This window comes from Heloderma suspectum, chromosome 8 (assembly GCF_057233095.1).
Source record: "Heloderma suspectum isolate Gila_16-S chromosome 8, 16-S_ref, whole genome shotgun sequence".
Taxonomy (NCBI): domain Eukaryota; kingdom Metazoa; phylum Chordata; class Lepidosauria; order Squamata; family Helodermatidae; genus Heloderma; species Heloderma suspectum.
The window spans coordinates 47,277,912-47,303,903 of NC_139465.1; the positions used below are offsets into that span (position 1 = coordinate 47,277,912).

A 25,992-nucleotide genomic window follows, 5' to 3' on the forward strand; every position below is an offset into this window, starting at 1 on the left:
TGCCGTTCTTTTCACTCTGGACGTTTCGTAAGCAGCATGGTGGTGGGGAGGGCAATCAAGGCAGCAGTGTCAGCTGAAAGAAAATGGCCTGCTGCTTCCAACCCATCCTCCTCATTGCAAGCTGTGAGGGGGTCCTTCCGCCTCTTCCCCCACCCCGGCAGCAGCCGCAGCGCAGGACTGAAGGCCTTCAAGGCCTCCTGACTCTTAGCCGGTTCTCCTCCCACACACGCAGATGTGAGAGAGACCGAGTATGCCTGGCTGAGCATTTACGCTTTCCTGGATACTGACGGGGGGAGTCAAGTTACCCCCTCTTCTCCTATGTATGTATGTACGATCGCATGTCTAGACTGCCCATGAGCTGAAGATCTCCAGGCGGTTCGCAGAACCAGTTGTCTCGGCCAGCTGTTTGTACTCTCTCTCTCTCTAACTCTGTCTTTTCCCAGGGAGTGCTTGTGTTTGAGTTCCAGCCAATGCGGCCTGGAGAAACAGGTGGGCGCCTGGCCCTAAACAGCAATGAGCTGGGTACCTTCCAGTATGACCTGATTCTGAAAGCCACCCCTGCCCGGCCAGAGAAGGCGCTCTACTTCTGCACCATGCTGGGTAGCAGCCAGAACATAGTCACCAAGTTTGTCAACTACACTCGCCAGAAAACAGAGTATGCTACCAAGGTGAGTAGGACCAGGTTCTGGTCCTTCTGGGAAGCCTGTTAATTGCTGCAAGGGCCAGGTTCAAGGTGAATAGCACAGCGCTTGAAACTCAGTGGCAGTTGCCCAGATTGAGTTTGACCTTCCCATCGACCTAAGCACAAAGGCTGCATGCACCAGCTCTCAAGAAATCACCACCCATTTTGCAACAGGCCAAGACACGGAGTGGGGGAGAGCAGGTAGGGAGCTGCAGGTGGCGCTTGCCCGTCTTCTGTACCCCATCTTGGCAAGGCTGACTAGCCAGTGCTTCTCCCTTCTAGCTGGAAAATGGGTGAGCAAACAAATGAAGCTGCTTTAGGCCGAGTCAGACCACGGACCTCTGTCTCACCTAGTGCTACCTACTTCCACTGGCAATGGCTCTGTGTTCCATCCTGTGGTCTCTTGAAGCTCGCAGCGGAAGCTGATAGCAACATCAAGGCAGGAAGAAAGTTGGACCTTGGATAGCATCAAATGGGTCCTGCTGGCTTGAGCTCTCTCTTACTGGAACAATAGGAGGGTGTTGCCTCAGCAGGGAGCGAAGGCCAACTGGAACCTTGTAAGGTTGATAGGACCTGTGGTGTGGTGAGCTCTGCCTCTCCTGGAAGAGCTGCCTGGATTGTTAAGGCTGGGGAGATGGGGGTTCTGTTGGAGCTTCATCCTCTGACTCGGAGGAAATAGCCGGTGCCTCATCCTCGTCAGACTCCTCTGCTGCACGCTGGAAGGCCCCGGGGCTGGGGGCCGTGACGCTGGGGGCCCAGGCGCTTAGGGACATCAGAGCTGCCTCAGACCACTGCTCCATCTAGCCCAGCGTCGCCCACGCTGACTGGCAGCAGCTCTCCAGCATTTCAGGCAGGATTCTTTCCCAGCCCTACCTGGAGCTGCCAGGGATTGAAGACGGGACGCTCCCCGTGCAAGCCATGTGCTCTGACACTGAGCTGTAGCCCTTCCCATTTCTTTCTTACTGATTTCCCACACCACCTTTTCACCAGTGAGGTCAAGGCAGCAAATGCAGCTCTTCTGTGCTTGGACGCTGGCCCAGGGCATGGTCTGAAGGCACATGAGGCAGCCGCCTTGCCGAAGACAAGCAGGTTTGGGTCTGGTCCGTGCTTGGAGGGGAGACCCCCCGGGAACCACATGTAGCCATCTTGAGTTCCATGATGGAAGAAAGGGGGGATATAAATGTAATAAATAAATAAAGGTGCGAATTCCATGAGTCCACATTACAATGTGAAACGAACGACGCTCTCCCCATCCCTAGCGGGTCTATGGATCCCTTTTGTGACGCATGCGTTGTTTGGAAATGGCTGGCCAGCGTTCCGACTTCCCAGGCAGCCATGCTCAGGACAAAGCAACACAGGTTGCTCTCCTGCATCTCCTGGCAGACATTCCGTGGCCTTTGGGCGTGCCCCTCCCACCGGACAGCAGCAGGGTCCAACCTAATGGCCTCCTCCAGGGGGAGGGGCGACCCAGCCTGCCCAGACCAGCCTAGTGTCAGCTGGACAGGGTCCACGCTGAGCTCCGCAAGCTCTGTCAGGCAGGGTTTCCCTTTTATTGCCAGAGGACACTGTGGCAGTGCCTCAGTGGAGGAGATCTGCAAGGCAGCCACGAAGCCCTCTCAGCACACCTTTGCCAAACAGGATAAAAGTGATTTTTTCTTCAGCAGATGCTGCCTTTGGCAGAAGGGTTTTGCACGGGTGCCTAGTCAATGATATGTACACCATCCCCACCCAGAGTGGGGCTGCTCTGGTATATCCCAAAGGTCATGCAATGCCCTCCGAGATACAAGAGAAAGGGAAGTTTCTTACCGTGAATCCCTGTTTTCTGTGTCTTCTGGCGGGCCTTCCACCCACCACTGACTGGCCTATTTATTTATTCCATTTCTGTACCGCCCAGTAGCCAAAGTGTACCTCTGCTCCCTTACAGGCTTCTGCCGCCACCGCACATGTGGGTTAGTAGTTAGGCCCCCTGGGTTCTCCATTCCAGTTCAATGTTTTTGAACTGGAATGGTTTTACTGGTAAGGGGTTAGTATTAGTGCAGTTGCACTTGTTTCATTTGATTTGTTTTGTATTTCATCCTCATGTAGTTTAGACTACTTCTGCTACTAGGAGTTAGGGGTTGAGAGACTTCAGCTTTTCCATTCCAGCCGGGGCAGCCTAGGACGCCCCTCCCCTTGGAGAAGACTACTAGCTTGGACCCTGCCTGCTGTCTGGTGGGAGGGATGAACCCAAAGGTCATGGAAATGCCCTCCAGAAGATACAGAAAGCAGGAATTCACAGTAAGAAAAAGGGACGTTTCGCATGCCTGGGTTTGGTGGTGGATCGCCCAGTTGCTGCAAGGCAGGAGTGGGCAACCATGTGGACCTGCAGATGTGCCTGGACTCCAACTCCCATTAGCCTTAGCCAGTGATAAGGGATGATGGGAGTTGCAGTCTGACATCTGGAGGGCCACATGTTGCCCACCCCTGCTCCAAGGGACAAAGTGTTTGGAGAGAGAGAGAGAGAAACCAGCCACCAAGCCTGGATGTAAGGATGTAACCGAGTTTGATTTTGGCTCTGACACTCTGAAAAAGAGGTAGGTCAGTGTGCCATTTGTCTGCTCTGTGATGCAAATGCAGCAACAAAACTGATTTGTCTCTTTGCAGATTGATTGCCCAGACTTCCATGTGGACAAAGTCATCAATGCTCCTCCGGGATCTCAGGCAGGCACTGAGGTCGGTGTGGAAGTGACCTTTGAACCGTGCCAGCTGGGAGAAGCTAGGGGAATTCTTGTGCTTTCCTCAGCCACTGGAGGCGACTACATGATCCCTCTCTTTGGCACCTCGGTCCCCCCCAAACCACAGGGGCCCATTCAGATCAGAGTTGGCACCAGTGCTGCCATCCCCTTCAAGAATGTTTTTATGCAGCCCATGGCCTTCACCTACCTCGTGGAGAACCCAGCCTTCACTGTCAAGGCCATGGAGACGATTCGCCCCAAGAAATCTGCCTCAATCACGGTCTCCTTTGAAGGGAATCCCAGCGGCAGCAAAGCCCCTGTCACTAGCAAACTGGTGGTCTCCTGCCCTCGGGCAGCCGGGGTGGGCTCAGGGGTTTCCTGGGTTTATTACCTAAAGGGTGTCATGCCTGAGAAATGAATGTGTGGAGAGCCACGGGGGTGTCTGTCCTGCTTAAGCATCGCCTCCAAGGATGGAAGGTCCAAACCTCCCTTGCTCGTTCATATCTGAGCCTCCGCCACACACTCCTTGCCTTCCTCAGCAGAGGGAAGCTCCAGTGACCCCTCTGTACCTTTGGAGGGAGAGAAAAAAAGCCCTCCGTGAACCTCCCTGGGACAAGCAGGGAGGACCCCAGGATATGTTCTGCAGCACTTGCACAGGGAAGGTTTTGGCATCTTCGTGTGTAAGGGGGGGCATCATGCACCATGCCCTGTCTATCTTCAGATTGTTTCAGAGAAACGTCAGTCCACTGAGTGAGCGCATAAAGGCAGCAGGCTAAAGTGTCACCTGGAAATGTGCAGGATGACCTCAAGCCTTAAATCCATGGTCGGACAGTCTTGCTGCATGAGCCTTTATTTTGGAATAAAGTTACTAAACAAAACAGAGGTGCTGGAAAGTTTATCAGGACCAGGCTGTGGGCAGGAGTGTGGTTGGTGAAGAGCCAGATTAAGAGCCAAATGTCTGCCATACTGTCTGGAAACTGCTGGAAGGCTAAGATGGGCTTGAACAGCTGCCCGATCTGTTTGTGGAAGGAAGTGGACATGGCAGAACAGCCATGGCCCAGGGCAGCAAGAGGGCTATTCCTTGTGCCACAAATTTGATTGGGGCCACCTGTGCAAATGTGTAGGCCAGCCTGAGGCCTAGGGGTGTCTGCGTGTGAAAGATATGGAGATTACTTGAGCCCCTTTATGCAGCAACTCCCCCCTTCAGGGCCCAGATCAACTGCCTTGGTAGTGTCCTGCATGGTTAGGCCACATGGGAAGAGAAAACCCTTTCCCTGGGGTCTTGGTCAGAAACCTCAATCACACACTTCCTATCCAAATTAGAAGAAAAAATACACTTATGATCAAAAGAGCTTTTACGCAGAACAGGTGATACGTTAAAAATGAACAAACCTAAGCCTTTTAAACTATCTAACCTGCAGAGACTCCAAGCTTACTCCCACATGACGGTCACCAGGGAAATGCCTCACCTACCTCCAGCTCCTTGTCAGGATGAGAGCCGGGGTCTGGAACAGTAGCACATCCAGCCACCAAAGGGCAAAAACTCCTTGTCCTTGGATCAGGGCTAGCTAAGAGCGGAGTGGCACGCCTGCTCCTGATTAGGCTGGAACAAGGAAGGGCCAGATCTTAATTAAGGGGAAGATACTTGGCCTAGTTCCAACAAGCTGCCTGGCTTAGAGAGACTTGACAGAAGAAACCAGGTGTGGGGAGACCACCCCGTGCCATTGCGTGTGTAAGTGATGGCTGCAGAGAATGGCCTAGAGCGTGTGGGCAAGTTCCAGCGAAAGCTCAGAATCCAGAGGGGACTGAACACAATTAAGGGTGAACTGTCTCCAAGCAAGCACATGGGGCCACATCACTGCTGGCATGCAGCCCCAGACGTGAACGCCTAGACCCTGTTCACACACTCCCCCCCTCCTGAAAATGCGTGGCCCCCATGCTGCCATTAAGCTTTTAAAAAGCCTCCATTGTCACCATCGAAGGGTGACATGTTGGGAGGGAAACCATTACTTGAAGCTGTATTTACCCTTCTTTTCTATCGGGGGGAGCTAGCTTGTGGCCCTCCAGACATTGGTAGATTGCAACTCCCATCAGCCCCCACCTTTGGCTTACCGGCTAGGGCTGTTGGGTGTTGCAGTCCAGCAACATCTGTAGGGCAGCAAGGTGCCCACTCGCTTTACATAATCTTCCTTGGAAAGCCTGGAAGGCCAACCCTGTGCATGTTTATGCAGAAGTAGACCAATGGGCTTACTCTCGGTAGGACGTACACCCTAGTAAGTGCGTAGGATTACAGCCCAACTGGGGCCAAAGGTAGAAATCCAGTGAGGATATCACACTGCTACGCTTCTGCTTAGGCATGATCCTGACTTGTAAGATTTTTCCATTGAGAGGTAAAGTGAGGAGCGTGGAGGTGGATCTTGTGGATCCTGAGCACATTGTTTCACAGATGACTGGCCTCTCAACGGATGAAGGGAGGCAAGTGCCCGGAGCCTGGACTGCATTACCAACTGATTTGGGGGCCAGAAGAGACTCACACCAGCACCATGCATGTATCCTTACTTAACATATAATATACCATTGCGTGGCTTTTAATTAAAAGTCACTTTGAGAGCTGACCTTGGTGAAAGTGGAGCACAAGTATACTGCCTGCTATTGCCTACAACTGGCTTAATGTTCATTTTATTTATTTAAAATATTTTTGGGCCGCCTTTCGGGGCAGAAGCCCTCCCAAGGCAGCATGGAATAAAAATACATACAACTAAAACAATACAAGAGTGATAAAAGCACAATAACACAACAAAACCAGCTACAGGAGTGACCATGTCAGGAGAAGGCCAGAGTAAAATAATATGTTTTCAAGGTCTTCTTAAAAGCCTGCTGTGATGCAGCACGGCAATGGCAACGTATTCCAGAGGTGTGGGGCCACTGCAAAGGAGGTCCCCTAACTGCTCTACAGGTGAGCCAGTGAGGAGGGCCTCTCTTGCTGCTCCTAAAGTGTGGGCAGGCTGATATGGGCGAAGGCGGTCCTTCAAGTAATTTGGTCCCAAACTGTTTACAGCTTTAAAAGGTCAAAACCAGCACTTTAAATTGTGTTCACAGTAGCTATTGCAGCTGGTGCAGTATAGGGTTAGGGTTATAACACTCCCATCAGCATTTGAGCACCAACACTTGGGCACCATTTTACACCAACTGAAGTGTCTGAACTGTCTTCAAAGGCAGGCGCATGTTCAACGCATTACAGTAGTCCAGCCCGGATGTCACTAGTGCATGGATAACTGAGCCAAGGTCAGCCTTCCCTGGATAGTTGTCATACCAGTCTAAGCTGGTAAAATGCACTCCTGGACACAGCAACCACCAGTTAGTGTAGCATCCGGGGGACTCCTATATGACGCACTTGGTCTTTTAGGGGGAGTGCAGTGCAACCCCATCTAAGACCAGTTGTAAACCTCCATCCAGAGTAGTTGGTTTCCTAACCCACAGCACCTCTGTCTTGTCTGGATATTAAGTTTCTACTTGTTTGCTCTCATCCACCCCAAAACAGCTTCCAGACACGGGTTCACAGGTTTAACAACCTCCCTGGGACGTATCAATGGAAACGAGGTAGAGCTAAGTATCATCCATAAACTGAGATTTCAGCCCAAATCTCCTGATGACTTCCTCCAGGGGTTTCATGTAGATGTTAAAATCATGGGGGACAGAATGGAACCTTGCAGCACCACACAGGTTAACAGCCACGGCATGCAACCAATGTCCCCCAGCACCACCTCTTCCAGGAAGGGACGGAATCGCTTTAAAACCATGCCTCCCGAGCCCAATCCAGATAAACGATGCAGAAGGGTACCATGGCCAATGGTTTCTAAAGCTACCCCCCCCGCTTAAGTCTTCAACCGGGGCGACCAAGGCGGTTTCCATTCCATATCGAGGCCTGAAACCTGACTGGGAGGGATCCGAGCGATCAGCCCCGTCCAGCACCGCCTGGAGCGGCGAGGCCACCACCTGCTCTGCCACCTTTCTCAAGAACGGCAGATTTGGTACCGGGCGGTGGCTGCCCCACGCCGCAGGCTCTAGGCCCGCTTTCCAACGAGGGCCGCGCCGCTCTCTTTCAGAGCTGCGGCCATCCCGCGCCGAAGGTCCGCCAGCTCCGGCAGATTTCCCAGCCAGGGTCGGACGGGGAAGCAGCGGGCCTCCGTCCTCCGGGCGGCTCGTCCGCGGCCTCGGCTGCCCGAGCCAGAAGGCGTCTGGGCGGCGCGCGGGCGCTGCCCAAGCACCGGCGTCCCCGCCGGCCGAGCGCGGGCGGCGCCATCCGCACGGCGCGCGGCGCTTCGCTGGCGCCGGGCCTCCGAGGGCTGCAGCTGCGCCGGGGCCTCCGCAAGAGGCCTTCGCCACGGGCGGCGCTCCGGGCCGCGGCGGATGCGGCGCCGGGCGGCCTCGCTGCTGCACCGCCCGCAGAACGCGGCCGCCGCTGGCTTCCCGCCGCGCCCGGTCGCGCCGCCCATCGACAGGCGCTTCGCCGCCCGCAGCGCCCGGGCGCCGAGGGGCGGCGCGCCCGCGACGAGGCTGAGGCGGCCGCGGGCGACGCGTCCCTGGCGGGCCAGCGCCCCGCCGCGGGCGGCGACCGGGGCCGGGAACTCCCGCGAGGCCTCGGGCCGGATCCCTCCGCCGCGCGGGGACCATCGCCGGCCGGGCCACAGAGGGGCCTGGCCCAAGCCGCGCGGCTGCCGCAGCGCGCCGGCGCCCCTCCGGCCGCGCCTCGGCCCCGGCCCGGGCCCGCAGCCGCCGCCAGCCTCGCGGGGCGCCCCGACGGCGCGGGCCGCAGCCGCGCTCCCGCGCCCGGGGGCTCCGCCCACCACCTCTGGAGGCGCAAGCAGGAAGCGGCGGCGTCCCGTGACCGCCCCGCCCCGCCCCGCCCCGCCCCGCCCCGCCCGCGCCCTCGGCCTCCGCGCGCGGCGCCATGAACCCGGAGAAGGACTGCTCCCCGCTCACGCCCAGCATCGTGCGCGCCCTCAACGACAAGCTGTACGAGAAGCGGAAGGTGGCGGCGCTCGAGATCGAGAAGTGAGCGGCGCGCGGCGGGGCCCGGGGGCGGCGGGGGCCCGGGGCGGCGGGCGGGCCCGGGGGCCGCCCCGCGGCTGTCCTGCGGCCGGGCGCCCACGGGCGGCGCGGAGGCCCGGGAGCCGCGGGCGGGCGGCGGGGCCGGCCACGGGCGCCCCGGAGGGCTCGGGCTCGGGCTCGGGCCGGCCCGCGGCAGCCGGCAGCCGCGCGAACCCGCCTCCCCTCCCGCCCAGGCTGGTGCGCGAGTTCGTGGCCCAGAGCAGCGCGGCGCAGATCCAGCACGTGATCCAGACCCTGTCGCAGGAGTTCGCCCTCTCGCAGCACCCGCACAGCCGCAAGGGGGGCCTCATCGGCCTGGCGGCCTGCTCCATCGCGCTGGGCAAGGTAGGCTCGCCGCCCGCGGGCGAAGGCCCCGCCCCGCCCCGCGGCCCTCCCCTCCCCTCCCCTCCCCTCCCGCGGCCCTCGCGGGGCGGGCCGCGGCGGCCCCCGGGCGGCCGCCGGGCAGGGCCGCGCTCACGCTGCTCGCCCGCTCCGCTCGCCAGGACTCCGGGCTGTACCTGCGGGAGCTGATCGAGCCCGTGCTGGCCTGCTTCGGCGACGCCGACAGCCGCCTGCGCTACTACGCCTGCGAGGCCCTGTACAACATCGTGAAGGTCGCCAGGGGCGCCGTCCTGCCCCACTTCAACGTCTTGTTCGACGGCCTGAGCAAGGTAACGGGCTTCCTCTGCGCAGCGCCTGCGGGCCCGAGCTGCTTCCGCCGAAGAGGCCCTTGCCTGTGCTGCGGGCCGTCAGGCTGGGCCTGCGGAGCCCTGCAGCGCCCGCTCGGAGCCGTGGCTGCCCGGAAAGGGCGAGGCGGCCAGGAGCGCTGCGCAAGCACCTCCGGAAGAAACGGGGCTTGGCGCCATCCACCCAGCGCCCTTCCACGCCTTTGCTTCCGCTCGTTCCCCTAGAACTCCCCTGGCTCCGGGAGCGCTCTGGGCCTTTGCTAGAGGCTCCCTTGTCTGCTCTAGTCCAGGCCTTCTCACACTTTTATTTAGATAAGCATATAACGTGCGCGCCAGGTCGCTGGTAGCAACTGTAGTGTCTAATGCGGTGAGAATCTGTCCCAGCATAAAGTGGGAAGGGGGGACAGGGGCACGGGGGGGGACACTTGTCTCCAACTTCGCGCTAAACTTCGGAGGCTCCTGGGTCAGCCAGCCTTTGCTGTTTCCAAGTGCCTCTGAAGTTCCCTGCGTTGCCAGGCAAACGGGCCCAGCCTTTCCCCCTTGGGAGAGGAGCTGGGTCAAAGACAGCCATGCACTTTGCCTGGCTATGGAGGCCAGCCCTCATGGGTAGCCTGGAGCGTAGGCGCTGCGGATGTCATAGGCAACTGGCACAGCAAACTACATTCTCTCTTTTTGGCTCCCCCCCCCCCCAGCTTGCTGCAGATCCAGATCCAAATGTAAAAAGTGGCTCTGAACTCCTGGACCGGCTTCTGAAGGTACCGCTCTTATGGCAGATTGAAGCTGCTTGTACGTTTGGGGTGGATTTCAGATAGAGGGATGTGTATTTCCTGCATTCCTGTGGTTTGGGGTGCATGGGTGAAGGGGAGAAATCTAGGAATTTGCTTTGCAGGTATTGGATTTCATACTGTGACATTTGTGATCTCCATCAGAGTCTCGTCCTGGTCCCCAGCTTATTTAAAAAACCCGTAGAAAAAACATAAAATCCTGTGGGCCCTTTAGCGCTTGAGTGTTTCACGTGCGCGCAGGGTCCACCTGTGGGGTGGGGCTGTGGCTCAGGAGTAGAGTTGCTGCTTTGCACACAGAAGGTCCCACGTTCCATCCCTGGCATCTGGTAAGTGGGCTGCAGTAAGTGGCCTGCAGGAAGCCCAGGGGGCTGCCCTTTATCCTTCTGAGTGGCTGTGAGCTCACCAGGTGCTTCTGAGAGCTCCAACTGAATTGGGGGTGTGTGGCCTGAGTACTCCCAGCAGCTGACTGGGCGGGAAGCTTCAGTCTGTTTCCCGCCTCCCAGCTGAGCAGAGCAGAGCAAGCTGCTCCAGCTGGTCCAGGCACTACAGAAGCAGGCAAGCTCCTAGAGAGCGAGCGACCAGAGCAAGCAAACAGGGGGAGCAAACAGGAGTTGGCCAGGGGAGGTCAAGGTGGAGGCCCCTAACATTTTTTTTATTTTTATTTTTTTAATTAACTTTTTTTTTCATTCATTTTTCTTGTAACACACACTTCCACACCAGTGGGACTCTGCTTTTAACCTCCAGTGAGTAGAGGAGCAGGCACAGACTAGTCTAGAACAATCACAAAGCTAGACACAAAAAGGGAAAAGAGGCTATGGAAGGACAAGACTCTCCAGTGGTGGTGACCTGCAAGGTGTGTGCAATGTTTGTTTTCTTGCCTGAGAACAACATGGCCTACACCTGCAACAAGTGCAAGTTGATCACGCTGCTGGAGGAAAAAGTAAGTGGACTGGAGCGGCGACTGTCGACCCTCCGGGGAATAAGAGAATACGAAGAGTTCTTGGACAGAATGGGGGAACTACAGCAGCAAAGGGCAGACCAGAAGCTTGAAGAGCAACAGCAAGCTGAGGCAGAAGTGGGAAATGCTGAGGTGAAGAAAAATGGAGTAGAGGATACTCGTTGGAAAAGGGTGACAGTTAGGAGAAGAAGAACTAGATGCCACTCTGCACCAGTGGAAGCAGTGGAGCTGTGGAACCGATTCCAGGTACTTGCGGATGAGACTGGAGGACAGCCTGCAGAGGAAGAATCACAGGGGAACCTGCATGAGAGTGAGCAAGAGGCTGAAGGTCAGTCAAACAGAGGTGATGAAACCCAGGCCTACAAGAAGAAGAAGAGAAGAGTGGTAGTAGTGGGAGACTCCTCGCTGCGTGAGATCGAGACACAAGTATGTTGCGAAGACCCGTGGACTCGCCAGGTATGTTGTCTCCCGGGAGGACAGATTAGAGACGTGACTGAAAGGTTGCCTGCACTCATAAAGCCCACTGACAGGTATCCCTTTCTTCTCATCCATGTGGGAACAAATGATACCGCCAAGCGGAGCTACGAAGAGATCACGTCAGACTTCGAAGCTTTGGGAAGGAAACTCAAGAACTTTGGGGCCCAGATAGTTTTCTCATCCATCCTTCCAGTAGTTAGAAGAGGGATAGAAAGGGAACGAAAAAATACTCTGGATGAATGACTGGCTACGAAGGTGGTGCTGACGAGAGAGATTTGGATTCTGGGACCACGGGCTCTACTTCCTGGAAGATGGGCTGTTGGCTAGGGACGGGTTGCACCTCACAAAGGCTGGGAAGAATGTGTTTGGCCACAGCATGAAGAACTTCATCAGGAGGACTTTAAACTGAATCCTATGGGGAAGGGAGATGTAAAGTTGGGGGTAACAATGGACGTAGGCTCATGCACTGCAACGGAGGGAACAGCTCTGATAGCGCCCAATAATAGTCTTCAGACACATGTAGGAAGAAAGCCAGACTATGAAGCACATGGTCTTCGATGTCTATATACTAATGCTCAGAGTATGGGAAACAAAGAGAACGAACTTGAGCTCTTAATACAAGAGGGAAATTATGACCTGATAGGTATAACTGAGACTTGGTGGGATGACTCTCATGACTGGAATACAGCAATTTAAGGAAATAACTTGTTCAAAAAGAACAGGAGGAACAGAAAGGGAGGTGGGGTTGCACTGTATGTGAAAAGTACATATCTCTGCACAGAAATACAGGAGGATGAGCTTGGTAGCCCCATCGAGAGCATCTGGGTTGAAATAAATGGAGCAAAGAATAAAAGGAACCTGGTGGTCGGAGTCTACTACCGGCCACCCAATCAAGGAGAAGACGAGGATTAAACTTTTGAAAAGCAAATAGCCAATGTTTTAAGGAAGCATGATGTAGTAGTAATGGGGGACTTCAATTTCCCTGATATTTGTTGGGAGACAAATTCTGCAAAACATGGCCCCTCCAGGAAATTCCTGACTTGTGTGGCGGATAACTTCCTCCTACAGAAAGTAGAGGAAGGAACTAGAGGATCGGCTATCCTTGACTTGATCCTAACCAACAGAGATAACGTAGTGGATCAAGTAGCAGTTACAGGAACTCTGGGGGAAAGCGACCATGTTGTACTTGAGTTCTTGGTTCTAAGGGAAGCAAAAGCCGAGTGTAGTCAAACGCGTACCCTGGATTTTAGGAAAGCTGATTTTAATCAACTCAGAACAATGATCAGTAAGGTCCCATGGCAAGCGACGCTAACGAGAAAAGGAGTCCAAGATGGGTGGGAGCTTTTAAAAAAGGAAATTCTCAAGGCACAATCAAACAATTCCAACAAGAAGAAAAGGTGGAAGACAACAGAAGAAGCCAATGTGGCTTCAGAAAAAGCTTAGGGATGACCTGAAAACAAAAAAGGACACATATAGGAAGCGGAAAGAAGGCCAAGTAACAAAGGAAGAGCACAGACAGATAGCACAGAATTTCAGGGATGGCGTCAGGAAGGCTAAAGCTGAGAATGAGCTGAGGTTAGCAAGGGATGCTAAAAGCAACAAAAAGGCTTTCTTCAGCTCTGTACATAGTAAAAGGCAGAGGAAAGAAATGGTGGTTCAGCTATTAAATAAGGATGGCAAAACGATAACAGATGACAAAGAAAAGGCAGAGGTGCTCAATTCCTACTTTGGCTCAGTCTTCTCCCAAAAGAGGGTCTATGACCCCCCTGGCAAAGGCGAAGTACAAGCTGAAGGGGGGAGGATTGCAGCTTGAGATCGACAGGCATATGGTCAAGGAACACCTAATGACTTTGAATGAGTTCAACTCTCCAGGGCCAGATGAACTGCTTCCTAGATTAATAAAGGAACTGGCAGAAGAACTCTCAGAACTGCTGTCTATTCTCTTTGAGAAATCATGGAGGACGGGGGAAGTGCCAGATGACTGGAGGAGGGCTAATGTTGTCCCTATCTTCAAAAAGGGTAAAAAGGAGGAACCTGGGAACTACAGACCAGTCAGTCTGACATCAATCCCTGGGAAAATTCTGGAGCAGATGATAAAGCAATCCATCTGGAAGCACCTTGACAACAATGCCGTGATTACTCGAAGCCAACATGGATTTGTCAAAAACAAGTCCTGCCAGACAAATCTGATCTCATTTTTTGATCAGGTAACCTCCCTTGTGGACCGTGGGAATGCTGTAGACATCATATACCTCGACTTCAGCAAAGCTTTCGACAAAATGCCCCATGATCTCCTGATGAGCAAACTAGCTCAAAGTGGGCTAGATGAAACAATGATCCGGTGGATCCACAGTTGGCTACAGAATCGGACTCAAAGAGTGCTTCTCGATGGGACCTTCTCTAACTGGGGAGAGGTAACGAGTGGGGTACCGCAGGGCTCCGTCCTGGGCCCAGTGCTCTTCAACATTTTCATGAATGACTTGGAGGAGGAGGTGCAGGGAATGCTGATCAAATTTGCAGATGATACAAAATTGGGCGGGATAGCTAATACTTTGGAAGACAGAAACAAAATTGAAAGCGATCTGGATAGACTGGAGCGCTGGGCAGAAAACAACAGAATGACATTTAATAGGGATAAATGCCAAGTTCTGCACCTAGGAAAAAGAATCCAAATACACAGTTACAAGATGGGGGATACGTGGCTCAACCACACTACAAGCAAGAAGGATCTTGGAATGGTTGTCGATCACAAGCTGAATATGAGCCAACAATGTGATGTGGCTGCAAAAAAGGGAAATGCTATTTGTGGTTGCATTAATAGAAGCATAGCTTTCAAATCCCGGGAAGTACTAGTTGCCCTCTACTCAGCACTGGTTAGGCCTCATCTGGAGTACTGTGTCCAGTTCTGGGCACCACACTTTAAGAAGGATGCAGACAAACTGGAGAGGGTTCAGAGGAGGGCAACAAAGATGATCAGGGGACTGGAAACAAAGCCCTATGAAGAGAGACTGAAAGAACTGGGCATGTTTAGCGTTGAGAAGAGAAGACTGAGGGGAGATCTGATAGCACTCTTCAAGTACTTGAAAGGTTGTCCCAGAGAGGAAAGCCAGGATCTCTTCTTGATCATCCCAGAGTGCAGGACATGGAATAATGGGCTCAAGTTCCAGGAAGCCATATTCCGGCTGAACATCAGGAAAAACCTCCTGACTGTTAGAGCAATACGACAATGGAACCAATGACCTGGGGAGGCGGTGGGCTCTCCCACACTGGAGGCGTTCAAGGCGAGGCTGGACAACCATCTGTCAGGGATGCTCTGCCTTGGATTCCTGCACTGAGCAGGGGGTTGGACTCGTTGGCCTTGTAGGCCCCTTCCAACCCTACTATTCTATGATTCTATGATTCTATCTCCAGGGCTGAGAAAAACCCCTGCCTGAAACCCCAGAGAGCCGCTGCTGCCGGTCAGTGTTGACAGGTGCGGGCTAGATGGACCCAAGGTCAGACACAGTCTAAGGCAGCTTCCCATGTTCTTCCCCCCGCCCACACCCCTCCGTGCTGTCATCTCTGGGTTTGCTCATCCAGCACCCTCAGAGATCACCGTTATTTACATCTCTGATAGGAGTTGTACTCTCACAAGGAATGTTGCTTCTGGGTGGTTTGTCTGTCTGCCTAAGCGGCCTTCAGGCTGTTCTGGAGCGGGCTGCGCTCTGGCTGTGGCTGGGGTTGCTCCTCGATCCACCATTGTTACCAGAGGCTGAAGTGGCCTCGGTGGCCTACAGCTGCTTTTATTAGCTTAGGCTGATACATCGAGAACACCCTTCCTGGACAGAGATAGCTTGGCCTCAGTGACCTGTATTTTGGTAATCTGTCACCTGGATTATCGCAACGTGTTATACATGGAGCCACCTCTGAGGGTGGTTTGGAAACTTCAGGTAGTCCAGAACAGGACAGCTAGATTGCCAACTGGGACGGGCTGATTTGTCTATATTGTGCCAATACTTTGCTGTCTGTACTGGCTGCCAGTCTGTTTCTGGGCCCAATTCCCAGTGCTTGTTTTAGATTTTAAAGCCCTAAACAGCTTGGGGCCAGGTTACCTGAAGGTGCACCTCCTCCCTTATTTTCCTATCCAGACCCTGGGCCATCATCTGTGGTCCTCCTCCAAGTGCTCTCAACAAATGCGGTGAGGTGGGTGGCTATGGGAAAGAGGTCCTTTTTGGTGGCTACACCTTGACTTTGGAATGCTCTCCAAGGAAGGCTTGCCTGGCACCTGTGTTACTTATTTATTTGAAGCCTTTTTATGCCACTTCTCAACCAAAAAGGCTCCTAGGGTGGCTCTTGTATAATCAGTCAAATGAGACAGCCCCTGCCTACAGGTATACAATCCAGAAAGACACAACACACAAAGAGAAAGGAATGGGGAAGGAAGAAGGGGGAGAAGTGAATTCTTTTAGCAAGGCTGCTGGAATGGCCCTGTGCTCCCTTCTCATCACCGTCAGTACGCTGTGGTATTTTCAGTGCCAGGTGAAGACTTTTTAATTCTCCTGAGGATTTAAAGATCTGGTTTGGATCACTGCACTTCCATTCCTGCTGGTTTTACCTTGGTTTTATACACTGAAGTATTTTTAGTCTTCACTGGTGGTTTTATCTTGGTTTTATTATGTGCTTTTATTCCTTGTTTTACTGTTTGTATTTTACATTTTCACATATTAAAAACTTAAAATGTTTTTATGTTTGCCCAGAGAGCTTGGGTTGTTGGGCAATTTAAAAGTGTAATAAATGGGATGCAGTGCCCACAGAGAGATGCCTGTCAGCATGAGAACTCGGTACTGTTAGGCTGTATGGGATTTGGCTGCTGAAGGTGCGAAAGCAGGGAAATGCTTGTGGCAAAACATATCCAGCCAGGCCTCGTAATGGGCTGTGAGGATTCTTCAGGCCAAACCAGGGATGTTGGAGAAATCCTCCGCGGACTCCAGTGAGGCCGAATCCGGCCTCCAGAGTCTGCAGTGGGGCGGCGCCTCTCACCTCCGCTCTGGGAGGATTCCTGCCGGACCGGCACGCCTGCTCTGGATCCTCCGGCAATACAGCAATGGCAGGTGCCATTGCTGTTTTGCTTTGAGAAAGACAGCCGTAGAGCCCTGAGTTTTATGTAAATAAAACCGTAAACGGCTGCGAGGGCTTTATAGCCACAAGTGGGGCCCGCTACGCCATTTGCGGCTGTCTTTCTCAAAGCAAAACGGCAATGGCAGCTGCCATTGCTGTATTGCCTGAGGACCGGAGCAGGCGTGCTGGTCTGCGGAACCCAGCGAATGCTCAAGAGGATCCCCGGGGGGGAGGAATGGATCGCCTCCCCCGCCGGAATTAAAGGTAGGGGTTCTGCACATCCCTAGGCCAAACTGGGATGTGGCGGCCAGGAGCTGAGTGCTGAGTGCATGTGGGTGATGCGCAGGCAGAGTAGCTGCACCGCAAGAGCTGCGTGGCTAGATTGTGCCTTGCAGGCAGCGCACCGCCGTCCATCTGGCCGGAGGGCGGGCGCGAGGGAGCAGGCACGGCAGGCTCTGGCAGGACTCCTCCTGCTCCCGCTGGGCCGCCTGCCATTGGCCACCCCATGGGAAGGATTCCCGGAGGGCGGGCGGCCCCTGGAGCCCAGCCCCTGTCCCAGTGGGACTCTCCCCACCCAGGGTGCCTTCCGCCAGCTGCCCTGAGGGAAGAAGGGACACGAAGTGCTGTTTTCAAAATGGTGCCTTTATAGTTTTGTCATGTTTCCTGTAAGCTGCCTTGACAGGATTTGTATCCTGAAGGGCAGTGTATAAATAATGGGAATAAATAGATAAACACATTGCCCTCACCTCAGCTGAGTGATCATAGCTGAGATGTGGATCACCGCAGATGGTCCAAATGGCTGCGTCTGAGAACCTGGGACGCCAGTCTTGGTTTTCTGTAGGGCTCAACCCTGGGTTTTCCCCTTGTGCTCATTGGTGGTTCTGGCTTTGTAGGATATTGTGACAGAAAGTAACAAATTTGATCTGGTGAGCTTCATTCCCCTGCTGCGTGAGAGAATCTACTCCAACAATCAGCATGCTCGGCAGTTCATCATTTCCTGGGTGAGTGCCTGGGGCTGGCTGGGGCCCCTTTCCGCGGGCATTGTCCGGGCAGCGCTGCTTCTTTTGTTCCTAGATTTGCATTCCGCCCTTTCTCCAAACAGCTCCAGGCGTCATGCATGTTTCCCACCTGCTTTATCGTCACAATAACCCTGTGAGGTAGGTTAGGCTGAGAGACAGCAATGGGCCCAGCATTACCCAGGAAGCTTCATGGTTCAACTGCAGTAACAGGAAAGCAGCTTCAGTATTCTAACACCAACATTGGAACGAATGAGGGCCTAAAGAGCAGCATGGCTGTGGGTTTTTTTTAAAGTATCTCCTTAGTAGGCAGCGTTGGCCGTTGCACATACGGTGAACTGCCTTTTCAGCCAGGGATGGCTCTCTTGGAGTCGCCTGATCTGGGGTGTTCCTTTGTGGGAAGACTTCCTTGCTTCTCCTTGGCAGTCATGTGTCATTTGTGAACAGCCGGGCAGCCTCTGGCTTCTCAGGGTCATCCTCCCGAGGGGCGCCGCGGCCTGCTGCAAGATGTCAGGAGCCTGCCCTACGTGGCACAGTGTCCTCCGCTGACGACTTGCTTGTCTTGACGACTTGCTCGTCTTGGCCGGGGTCTTCCAGGAACATCAGCTCTTTCCTGCCTGGGGCAGCTTCCAGTGGCGCATCACTTCTCGTAGCTCCTGCAGCAGGGGCATGGAGCCTCAGTCCTGCGGGCCAAATCCAGCCTACTTGGGTCCAAATCCAGCCCTGTGGGGCTCCCCAGGTAGCCCTTTCCCCTTTCCCTGGCCTGACTACCTTTCCCTTGACTGCCACCTGCTTTGTGGTCTCCTGGCTTTTGTGCAGTTGGTTCCCCATTCTGAAAGGTTGAGATGTCTCTCCGAAGGTTGAGTTGCTTTAAGCTGCAATATGCTGGTGCTTTTGACCCCGCCCTTCAGCTTTTGGCCACACCCACCACTGGGATGTAGCCCCAGAGAGCTTCTCTGACATTTTTGCCCTCCAGTTGGACTCCTCCATCCTAGGGGGAGGGCTGCATGTGCCTTGTTAGTCATCAGTGCACCTTGGAGCGTGTTCTACCCTGAAGCCGGCCAAAGCTCTGAATATTTAGCGAGGCAGCACTTAAATGTGTTCCATCAAAGAGGCAAAAAGCCATAAGGACTTTGGGTGTCTTTATGGCAGCAAGGCTGGGGGATGCTGGGAGTGTTAATCCAACACATCTGGAGGGCACCAGGGTGGGGAACGCTGCTTTCTGGCTACTTGTTTTGCCCTTGAGGATGGTTGTGCGTACTCCCAGGACTCCAGCTCAACTGCTTTAGACGTTGCCCTGGTTCGCATGTCATGTTAAGCCATGGTGGCTCGGAAACTTACATCCTTTTGGCGACCCCTTGCGGGGGTGGGGAGTAGCTCAGCAGCTGGCAACCCCAGCAGACCAGCTGTGGAAAGGGTACTGATGTAGGGAATAAGGAAAAGAGGATTTCTGCCACAAAGACCCCTGGCGTATGTGCCAGCACTGGCTGGGTGGAGTGAGAGGGACTGAGGAAGAAACAAGCCACGGGAAGCTGAGCGGGTGATCATCTGCCAGAAGTAAGGGGCAAGCCACCCACCGTGGCTGGCCCGTAGGGTGGCTCAGCGTGATGTGCTAACCCGCCCCTTGACTTGCCAGCAACCAGCCAGGACGGCTGACAGTTGTCCCTGAGATGTTGTAGTCCCACTCTCTGTCTTTCCCCTCTCCCATTATGAACATACATAAGCTGCTACAACTAGAAACTGTGTGGCCATCTAGTTCACCACTGGAACGCAAAAGTGGTCCCAGCCTGCCGAAGGGCCTTCTTGCCACATGGTGCTGCTGTATCCTCTCCATGTCTTTTTTTCCCTTCTGAGCTAGATCTTGGTGCTAGAGTCTGTTCCTGATATTAATCTTCTGGATTACCTGCCAGAGATTCTAGATGGCCTCTTCCAGATTCTGGGTGATAACAGCAAGGAGATCCGTAAAATGTGAGTGCAGAGATGTGTCTGGGGATAACTCTTTAGCCGGTCATGGCTGCACTTACAGGTCAGGCTAAACTGTGGTTTAGTGTGACATGCATTAACTGCAGTGAGCCCTGGACACACTCCACCTCCCCTCCTCCTGTGTGCCTGGGAGGAGGACTTTGGGAGGCTTCTCCTTCTGCTTTTAATTAACCACAGTTTGCCCTGTCAACTGGACCCGAAATTGTGGTGAGCACTAACTGTGGCTAGTTTCAACAAGGCAATTTTGGAAACCATGGTTTGAAGCTGGTTTGTTTGAAATTGAACAAAGTTAGTGTTAACTCAAAGTTTTTGCACCAGTGACGTGGCAACCCACTCTTCTAAAACTTGGAGGGGCCCAGGTTGGGAAGGCTTTGTCAGGCTGGCCTGTCCAGGCCAGAGCCTGTGTTTTCTCCTCTGTCCTTTACTGCAGCCCGTGTTGCATATCTTGAGTGGGGAGGAGGGGGCGTTGATTTCCCCTCCCAGCTGGATGTTCCTGAGACTGTCCTGCTTAAGGCCTGGGAGTAGTTGTTGTTATTATTATTGTTATATTTATTTATACCATGCCTTTTTCCCAGTACTGGGACACAAGGTGGCTTACAAAAATTAAAACATATACAATTAAAACATATGAAAATATACAAAAGTTAAAATATAAATTAAACAACAGTACAATTAAAATTATATTAAAACATTAAAACAGCATTTTAAAACAGCATGGCGGCGGGGCGGGGGGAGATCTCTGAACCTCTTGCTCTTTCTCCTTGCATGCAGGTGTGAAGTGGCCCTCGGTGAATTTCTTAAAGAGATCAAGAAGAGCCCTTCCAATGTCAAGTTTGCAGAGATGGCCAACATTCTGGTAATTCACTGCCAGACCTCGGGTGAGCTTTATTGCTGCACTATATGGCCTAGCTAGATCGTCTTCTTTCCTCCCTTCTGCTTCTCTCCCTGCCACCCCCACCCTTACTTTTTCCCACAGTCCCCTGCTTGGGTTCTTAGTCACTCCTGGCCCCAGACTTGGGAACAGATGTGTATTTCAATGAGAAGATGGCAGGTCCAGTTGACGGCTTCATTCTCTTCCGTCTCTGAATTTCCTGCCTCGCATGAACTGTGCCGTCTGGGCCAGTGCTGAAGCCTCCTGATGGTGCTTCCGTGAGCACCCTTTCAGTCGCAGGGGCACAGCAGGCTTCCCAGCTTAGTCTGGTGTAACTGCTACACTTTGTCTCCCCAGAACACTGGGAATTGTTCCGTGAAGGGCTTGGGTCCTGTAACAGCCGTTGCAAGATTACCAGCCGCCAAGTTCCTTGGTGGTGAATAGGAGTCGGATTTCAAATGAGTCATGTAGATGTGTTCACAGCTTCCCCCCCCTTCAGTAAAAAGGGCAGTCCAGAGGGGGTCGGAACCTTCCTGTGTCATGACTCGAAGAAGCACTGTCCAGACAAAGCTGCACCTCTGTCCTGAGCCGTGGTGGAGGCTCTCAGAAGCTTCTGACCCCATCCCAGACACCTCTGGGGACACAGCCTCTCTTCCCAGCCTCGGTGCCCATCACCAGTGAGTCGTTCTGTCCTCCACCCTTTGGGCAGTGCGTCTGTCCAGGTGGCTGCACTCACATCCAGTCCGGACTTCCATGTAAATTGGTCGTCACTTTTATTGAAAGCACAGCTTGAGTAGCAAGCAGCTAACATGTGGAGAGGATCAAATACTTAACTGTACAAGTAGGCTGAATGGAAGTGGAAGCAGTTGAAACTAAAAAATGGCATGTCTGCGGTGGAAAGGCAATGCATGGCCAGGCCTTCCAGGCTGCAGCTCACATCAGCAGCAGAGAACCAGGCCAGAGGGAGGCTTTGCTTACTCTGAGCAAGAGTTGGCCCAAGCAGGATGAGAGGTTCTCCCTGGGAACAACCAATCAGTGCATGAGGGCAGATGTCAGTCTTCTCAGTTGCGGGCAGGTCTATCCTGGGAAACGGGCAGTTCTGCGTGCAAGGGCTGGGGTGGGGCAATGTGAGGAACAGCTCCTGCCCTGCTGGGGCAGGACAGGCAGATGCCCGCTTCCTCAGCTGCCCCACCCTCTTGAGTGTTGTGCTGTGTCGGTACCCTTCTTGTCCTTCAGGTGTTGCGATGCGGTGGGACTGGGTTTCCAGGCCCTGCCCCCCCCCCCCCATGCACACGCACCGTTCAGGACTGGTGTGGCAGTAGGCTCTGGGCAGCTGCGTGAGGTGCGCTCCTGTTATTTTGGCTCCTTGACCGCCGAGGGCAACTTAGCCATGTTAGTGCTGCCTTGGGAGCCCAGTTATTAAAAGGCAATAACGGGAAAGGAGCCTGACAGAGGTGTGACTTGTGCAAAGGCATCAAAGTATTAATGATGCTGGTGTGACAGCTTTGTAAGGACCCATCCCTGCTCTAGCCGTCTGGTTTTGCAGCCCTGCATCGAAATGTGTCTCAGTCACTGAATTTGGAACGTCCCGCAAGTCAGGTGCCTGTTCGACACTTGCCTTGATCAGATGTGAGTGTGGCAGAATTAGCCTGGTTGCCACAGACGGGGGCAGGAGGAAGAAATGGGGAGACAAGGCATCACGTTAGACACAGTTTAATTAATTTATTCATTCAATTTATATCCTGCTTATATGCAAATACTCTAGGTGGCATACAAAGATAAAAATAAACAAGAAAAACCAACAATAAAAACAATACAGCATAAAGACAGCATATAACAATCCGCAAAAAAGAATAAGAATTTTAAAAAGGGAAGGCCTGCCAGAATAATAAGAGTCTTTAATTCCTGCTTAAAAACATTTAAAGAGGTCAGCAGGCGCATTTCAGCCAGCAGGTCGTTCCACACCTGAGTGGCGGCAAAAGAAAAGGCCCTCTGGCATGTGGCTGCCAATCTCAAATCAGGCAGTAGCAGCAAATGTTCCTGGTTGAGTAAGCCATGTCTTATGAGGCTGGGAAGAGATGCTGTGCCTGTGCCCTCCCTGCCTTTCCTTGCACGTGTGCTTCAGTTGTGGCCTCGCTTGCCCAATTTCAGGTGTAACACGAAAGTGTGCTTTGGAATGCAGTTCACTAACTAGAATCAAACTGGCTTCAGATTCTGGTTCGTGAACTGCCATTAAATTGCCTTTCCCCATTTCAGATGTAACGGCAAACTGGTTTAAGGGGACTGCAGCTGAAGCGCCAAAGCCAGCTGGCGAGGCAAGCACACTGGCATGACCCTTTTATTGGGCCAGGAATGCTGCATCTGAATTGGCCATAGCGGTCTACAGGAGGAGGGGAACAAGGAGGGCTGCGGGTTTGTGCTGAGTGGGAGGGGGCCTGACCAGAGAAACTCCACAGGGTTACCAGACCCAGAATTTGGAGATGCCCCGGTATCTCGAAGCATGGAGAATGTATTTATTTGAAGTATTTTTATGCCCCCCCTCCGCCAAAAAGGCTCCTGGAGTGGCTTACATATATATAGTCAGCAATACAAGGTAGTCCCTGCCAGCAGCCTTGCATTCTAAAAAGACATGACGCACAAGGAAGACGGAATGGGGGAGGGAGAGGGAGAAAGGGGAGTCTTTCAGCAGAGCTGGTGGGAGTTCCGACAGGCGTGATGTTTCCTGTTGCTGAAGCAATGTGGGGAAGCTGCACCTGGTGGGTGAAATGCATTCTCGAATGAACAATGGGCTGGTTGCATGATTGCCACAGCCCACCGTGGCTTATTTAAATGGAGTCAACTTAGGTGCCCACAGCTCCCCGTTGCAGTGTCAAGACGTGAGATTTTGTGGTGGGCTTCTGTGATTCCCCCCTCCCCCACAGCACCAGTTTTCCCCTGACCTCTCTTGTCAGTCCTTGAACAATCCAGCTCAGTTGCGCTTGCTTGCTGGGTGAGGAGCGGGCTTCCCTGTGTTCATAGAAGGAGTGGGGCTTCGCTTTGTTCCCTCTGGCTGCAGATGATCTTATCCAGCTAACGGCCATGTGCTGGATGCGCGAATTCATCCAGCTGGCCGGCCGGGTCATGCTGCCGTACTCCTCTGGAATCCTGACGGCCGTCCTGCCCTGCCTCTCCTATGACGACCGGAAGAAGAGCATCCTCCCAGCCCAGCATTGTGCCTCGTACCTTTCTGGTGGGGGTGGGGTGGGGTGGGGTGGGCAGGGGGGCTCCTTCACTAGTCCAGGTTGTGGAGCTGGAGGATTTTGCTGCATTTTCTCTTGGGTGAACTTGGGGGTCAGAGTTAAGCAATTTGGGAGGAGAGTTGAGGGCACAAGCGCTCTAGAGATGTTCTAGATGGAAAGGAGTCGAATGTCCCCTGTGTGATGATGAGATTTGGAGTAAAGAGAGAATGGAAAGGGCTTCCAGCAGCAGCTGCCCCCCCCACCCCACAGGTCAGCCACCTTGATAGCAGAACAGCTCCACTGTCACCCCCCATGAGTTGCTAAAGCAAAGGACTGGTCTTCGTAAAGGAGCGGAAGCCTGTTTTGCACATCTGTGTCGGTGGGTTTTCGGGTCCCATTGCTTCCCTCAGGGCGACAGGGCTCACATCACATGTTGGTATTTCCTTCACCTCATCAGTTAGGGAGAGACCCCCGTCTTCATTTTTGCTATATTTCATGTGTCTTTGTTTCTTAACATTTGTCTGATCTAGTATCTGATGCAGATTTTGACATCCTGAAAAGTAAAGCTTTCCATTTAGAAACAGGCAAACAACCCTAAAGCCAGATTTCTAGCTTTTATGTGGCTGCAAAGCCAAGCCTAGAAACATGTGGGCGATGTCTGGCAAATCTTCCAGACTCATGATGGGGGGCTGCAGGTGCAGCATCTGGCCTCCCAAGGCTGCTCTTCGCCGGTCCCCTCTGCTTCGCCCCCCCGTCCTTAACCCCTGCTTTAGGGTCTGCTGTGTGGCTGAGAATTTGACTTGTGGGTGAGCGTTCCTTACATCGGTGGGGTGCAGGCATCAAAGAAGTCGCCAATGTGTGCAACCAGAGCCTGATGAAGCTTGTCACGCCCGAAGATGATGAAATGGACGAGAGCAAGCCGCCCACGGCAGCCCCCCGCTTGGAGATGGAGTCAGACGAATCGCTCTTGAAGCAGGCGATGGCCTCAGGGGGTGAGTCCGGCCTTCTGGTCAGCTTTGCGGATAGACCACGGCCTGAGGAAATGGAGGAATGTCAGCATTGGGCTCCGGCTGGGTGGGTGGTTGCCCTTGGCGGTACCAGGGCTGGGGCTGCCAGTGTGCAGATATGTCCATCGCAGGCCTGAGGAGAGGGAGGGAGGCTCCTGTGAAGTGCTCCCTGCAGAAGAGGCTTCTGGCGCACTCGCCTGGTCTCCCCACCTGGGTTCACTCCCCCCTTGTGGCCTTGCAGTTTGTGGTACCCACCTCCTTTGCATCGAACAGACCAGCCTCTTGGACTGAGGAATGCAAGGAGGAAACCAGGGGCCTTCCCTGGCAGCCCTTCCCTCGCATCGGAAGAACGGCAGCTTTGTCACTCGCGCTTGGTTGCCTGGGCACGCCTTCTGCCTGGGCTGAGGAGGGGGGCAGGCCTGTTTGTGTGGTCCTCCCCACCAGCCTGAGCCCCTTACTCCAGGAGATCCCACCTTCCCTGGATCTCCCTAATTCTGTGGGAAATAGCCGCATTGTTTTTAGACAGCACATAAAGCTCCCAGGGTTAGAAACACAGGGGCACTCCCTGTGGCTTCTGGGCTAAAAATGAGCAGGAGATGTGCCTTCCCATAAATTCAAGGTTTGCCTCTGCAGGGGGATGTGCTGGTCGGTGGTATTTCAAACCCTGTGGCCCATGCTGCCGGGCAACCTAAATAGTTTCTGTGCCCAAATCAGGCCTGACGGAGCTAGGTCAGGGGTAGGCAGCCTGGGGCCCTCCAGGTATTTTGGACTGCAACTCCCATAAGCCCTGGTCAGCATGATCAGTGATCAGGGATTATGGGAGTTGTAGTCCAAAACATCTGCAGAGCGCCAAGCTGCCTACCCATGAGCTAGATAGTCCGTGACAGGAAATGGACTGTTAGTGACCAGGTAACGGTTAGTGCAGCCTTCAGGGTTTTGTTTCTGGCTGTCGTCTCACCATTGCTTCCTTCAGGGCAAGCCTGGACCTCGCCCTCGGAGGGAGGCATTTAGTGCCATCGTGACTTCAGAAGCCTTTCGTCTCTCTCTGCCTTCCCCGTCCCCAGTCTTATTTTCTTGGGAAGGCCCAAATGGGCCATAGGCTTTTCTCGGAGGAAAGGGGCTCCAGCACCTTGGATCCCTTGGCTGCCCCTTTCTGCCCCTCCCTGAGCTCTAGGATGTCCCTTTTGAGAAGGGGCGACCAGAGCTGGACACCAGTGGCCTCACCAGGCGCGATGATACTGGCTGGCTTGTTTTGGATCCTTTCCCCCCAAATCCCTGGCACAGAATTTGCCTCGTTCTCTTATATACAGCCAGTGCAAATTTTCCCATTAACCACGGCCCCAAATCTCTTTCCTGGAGAGTTGCGGCCACTTCTCGTTCTGGTATTTTCAGTTAGGGCTTTTTTGC

At 53.7% G+C, this 25,992-nt stretch overlaps 2 protein-coding genes across 9 annotated transcripts in view; both read left to right on the forward strand.

Annotated features, from left to right (window-relative positions):
* HYDIN (HYDIN axonemal central pair apparatus protein) overlaps positions 1-4,267 on the forward strand; it is a 337,764-nt gene extending 333,497 nt beyond the window's left edge. Inside the window, exons 85-86 of the mRNA XM_084812324.1 lie at positions 444-668; positions 3,326-4,267. Coding sequence (XP_084668450.1) covers positions 444-668; positions 3,326-3,814 — 714 coding nt within the window. The 3' untranslated portion in view covers positions 3,815-4,267. The remainder of the gene's footprint in view (positions 1-443; positions 669-3,325) is intronic.
* A 1,170-nt stretch (positions 4,268-5,437) lies between these two features.
* The window catches only part of VAC14 (VAC14 component of PIKFYVE complex), a 128,813-nt gene continuing 108,258 nt past the window's right edge, over positions 5,438-25,992 (forward strand). For 5 of the 8 annotated variants that reach the window (XR_014784642.1, XR_014784641.1, XM_084812319.1 and 2 more), the window contains exons 1-8: positions 5,438-8,451; positions 8,682-9,158; positions 9,866-9,928; positions 17,384-17,491; positions 19,365-19,474; positions 20,261-20,367; positions 23,416-23,550; positions 24,415-24,570. Coding sequence is in view for 5 of the 8 variants with exons in the window: in XM_084812319.1 (XP_084668445.1) it covers positions 7,807-8,451; positions 8,682-9,158; positions 9,866-9,928; positions 17,384-17,491; positions 19,365-19,474; positions 20,261-20,367; positions 23,416-23,550; positions 24,415-24,570 (1,801 nt within the window). In the remaining 3 variants the exon portion in view is untranslated. The remainder of the gene's footprint in view (positions 8,452-8,681; positions 9,159-9,865; positions 9,929-17,383; positions 17,492-19,364; positions 19,475-20,260; positions 20,368-23,415; positions 23,551-24,414; positions 24,571-25,992) is intronic. The other 3 variants (XR_014784643.1, XM_084812322.1, XM_084812323.1) reach the window with 2 other exon arrangements.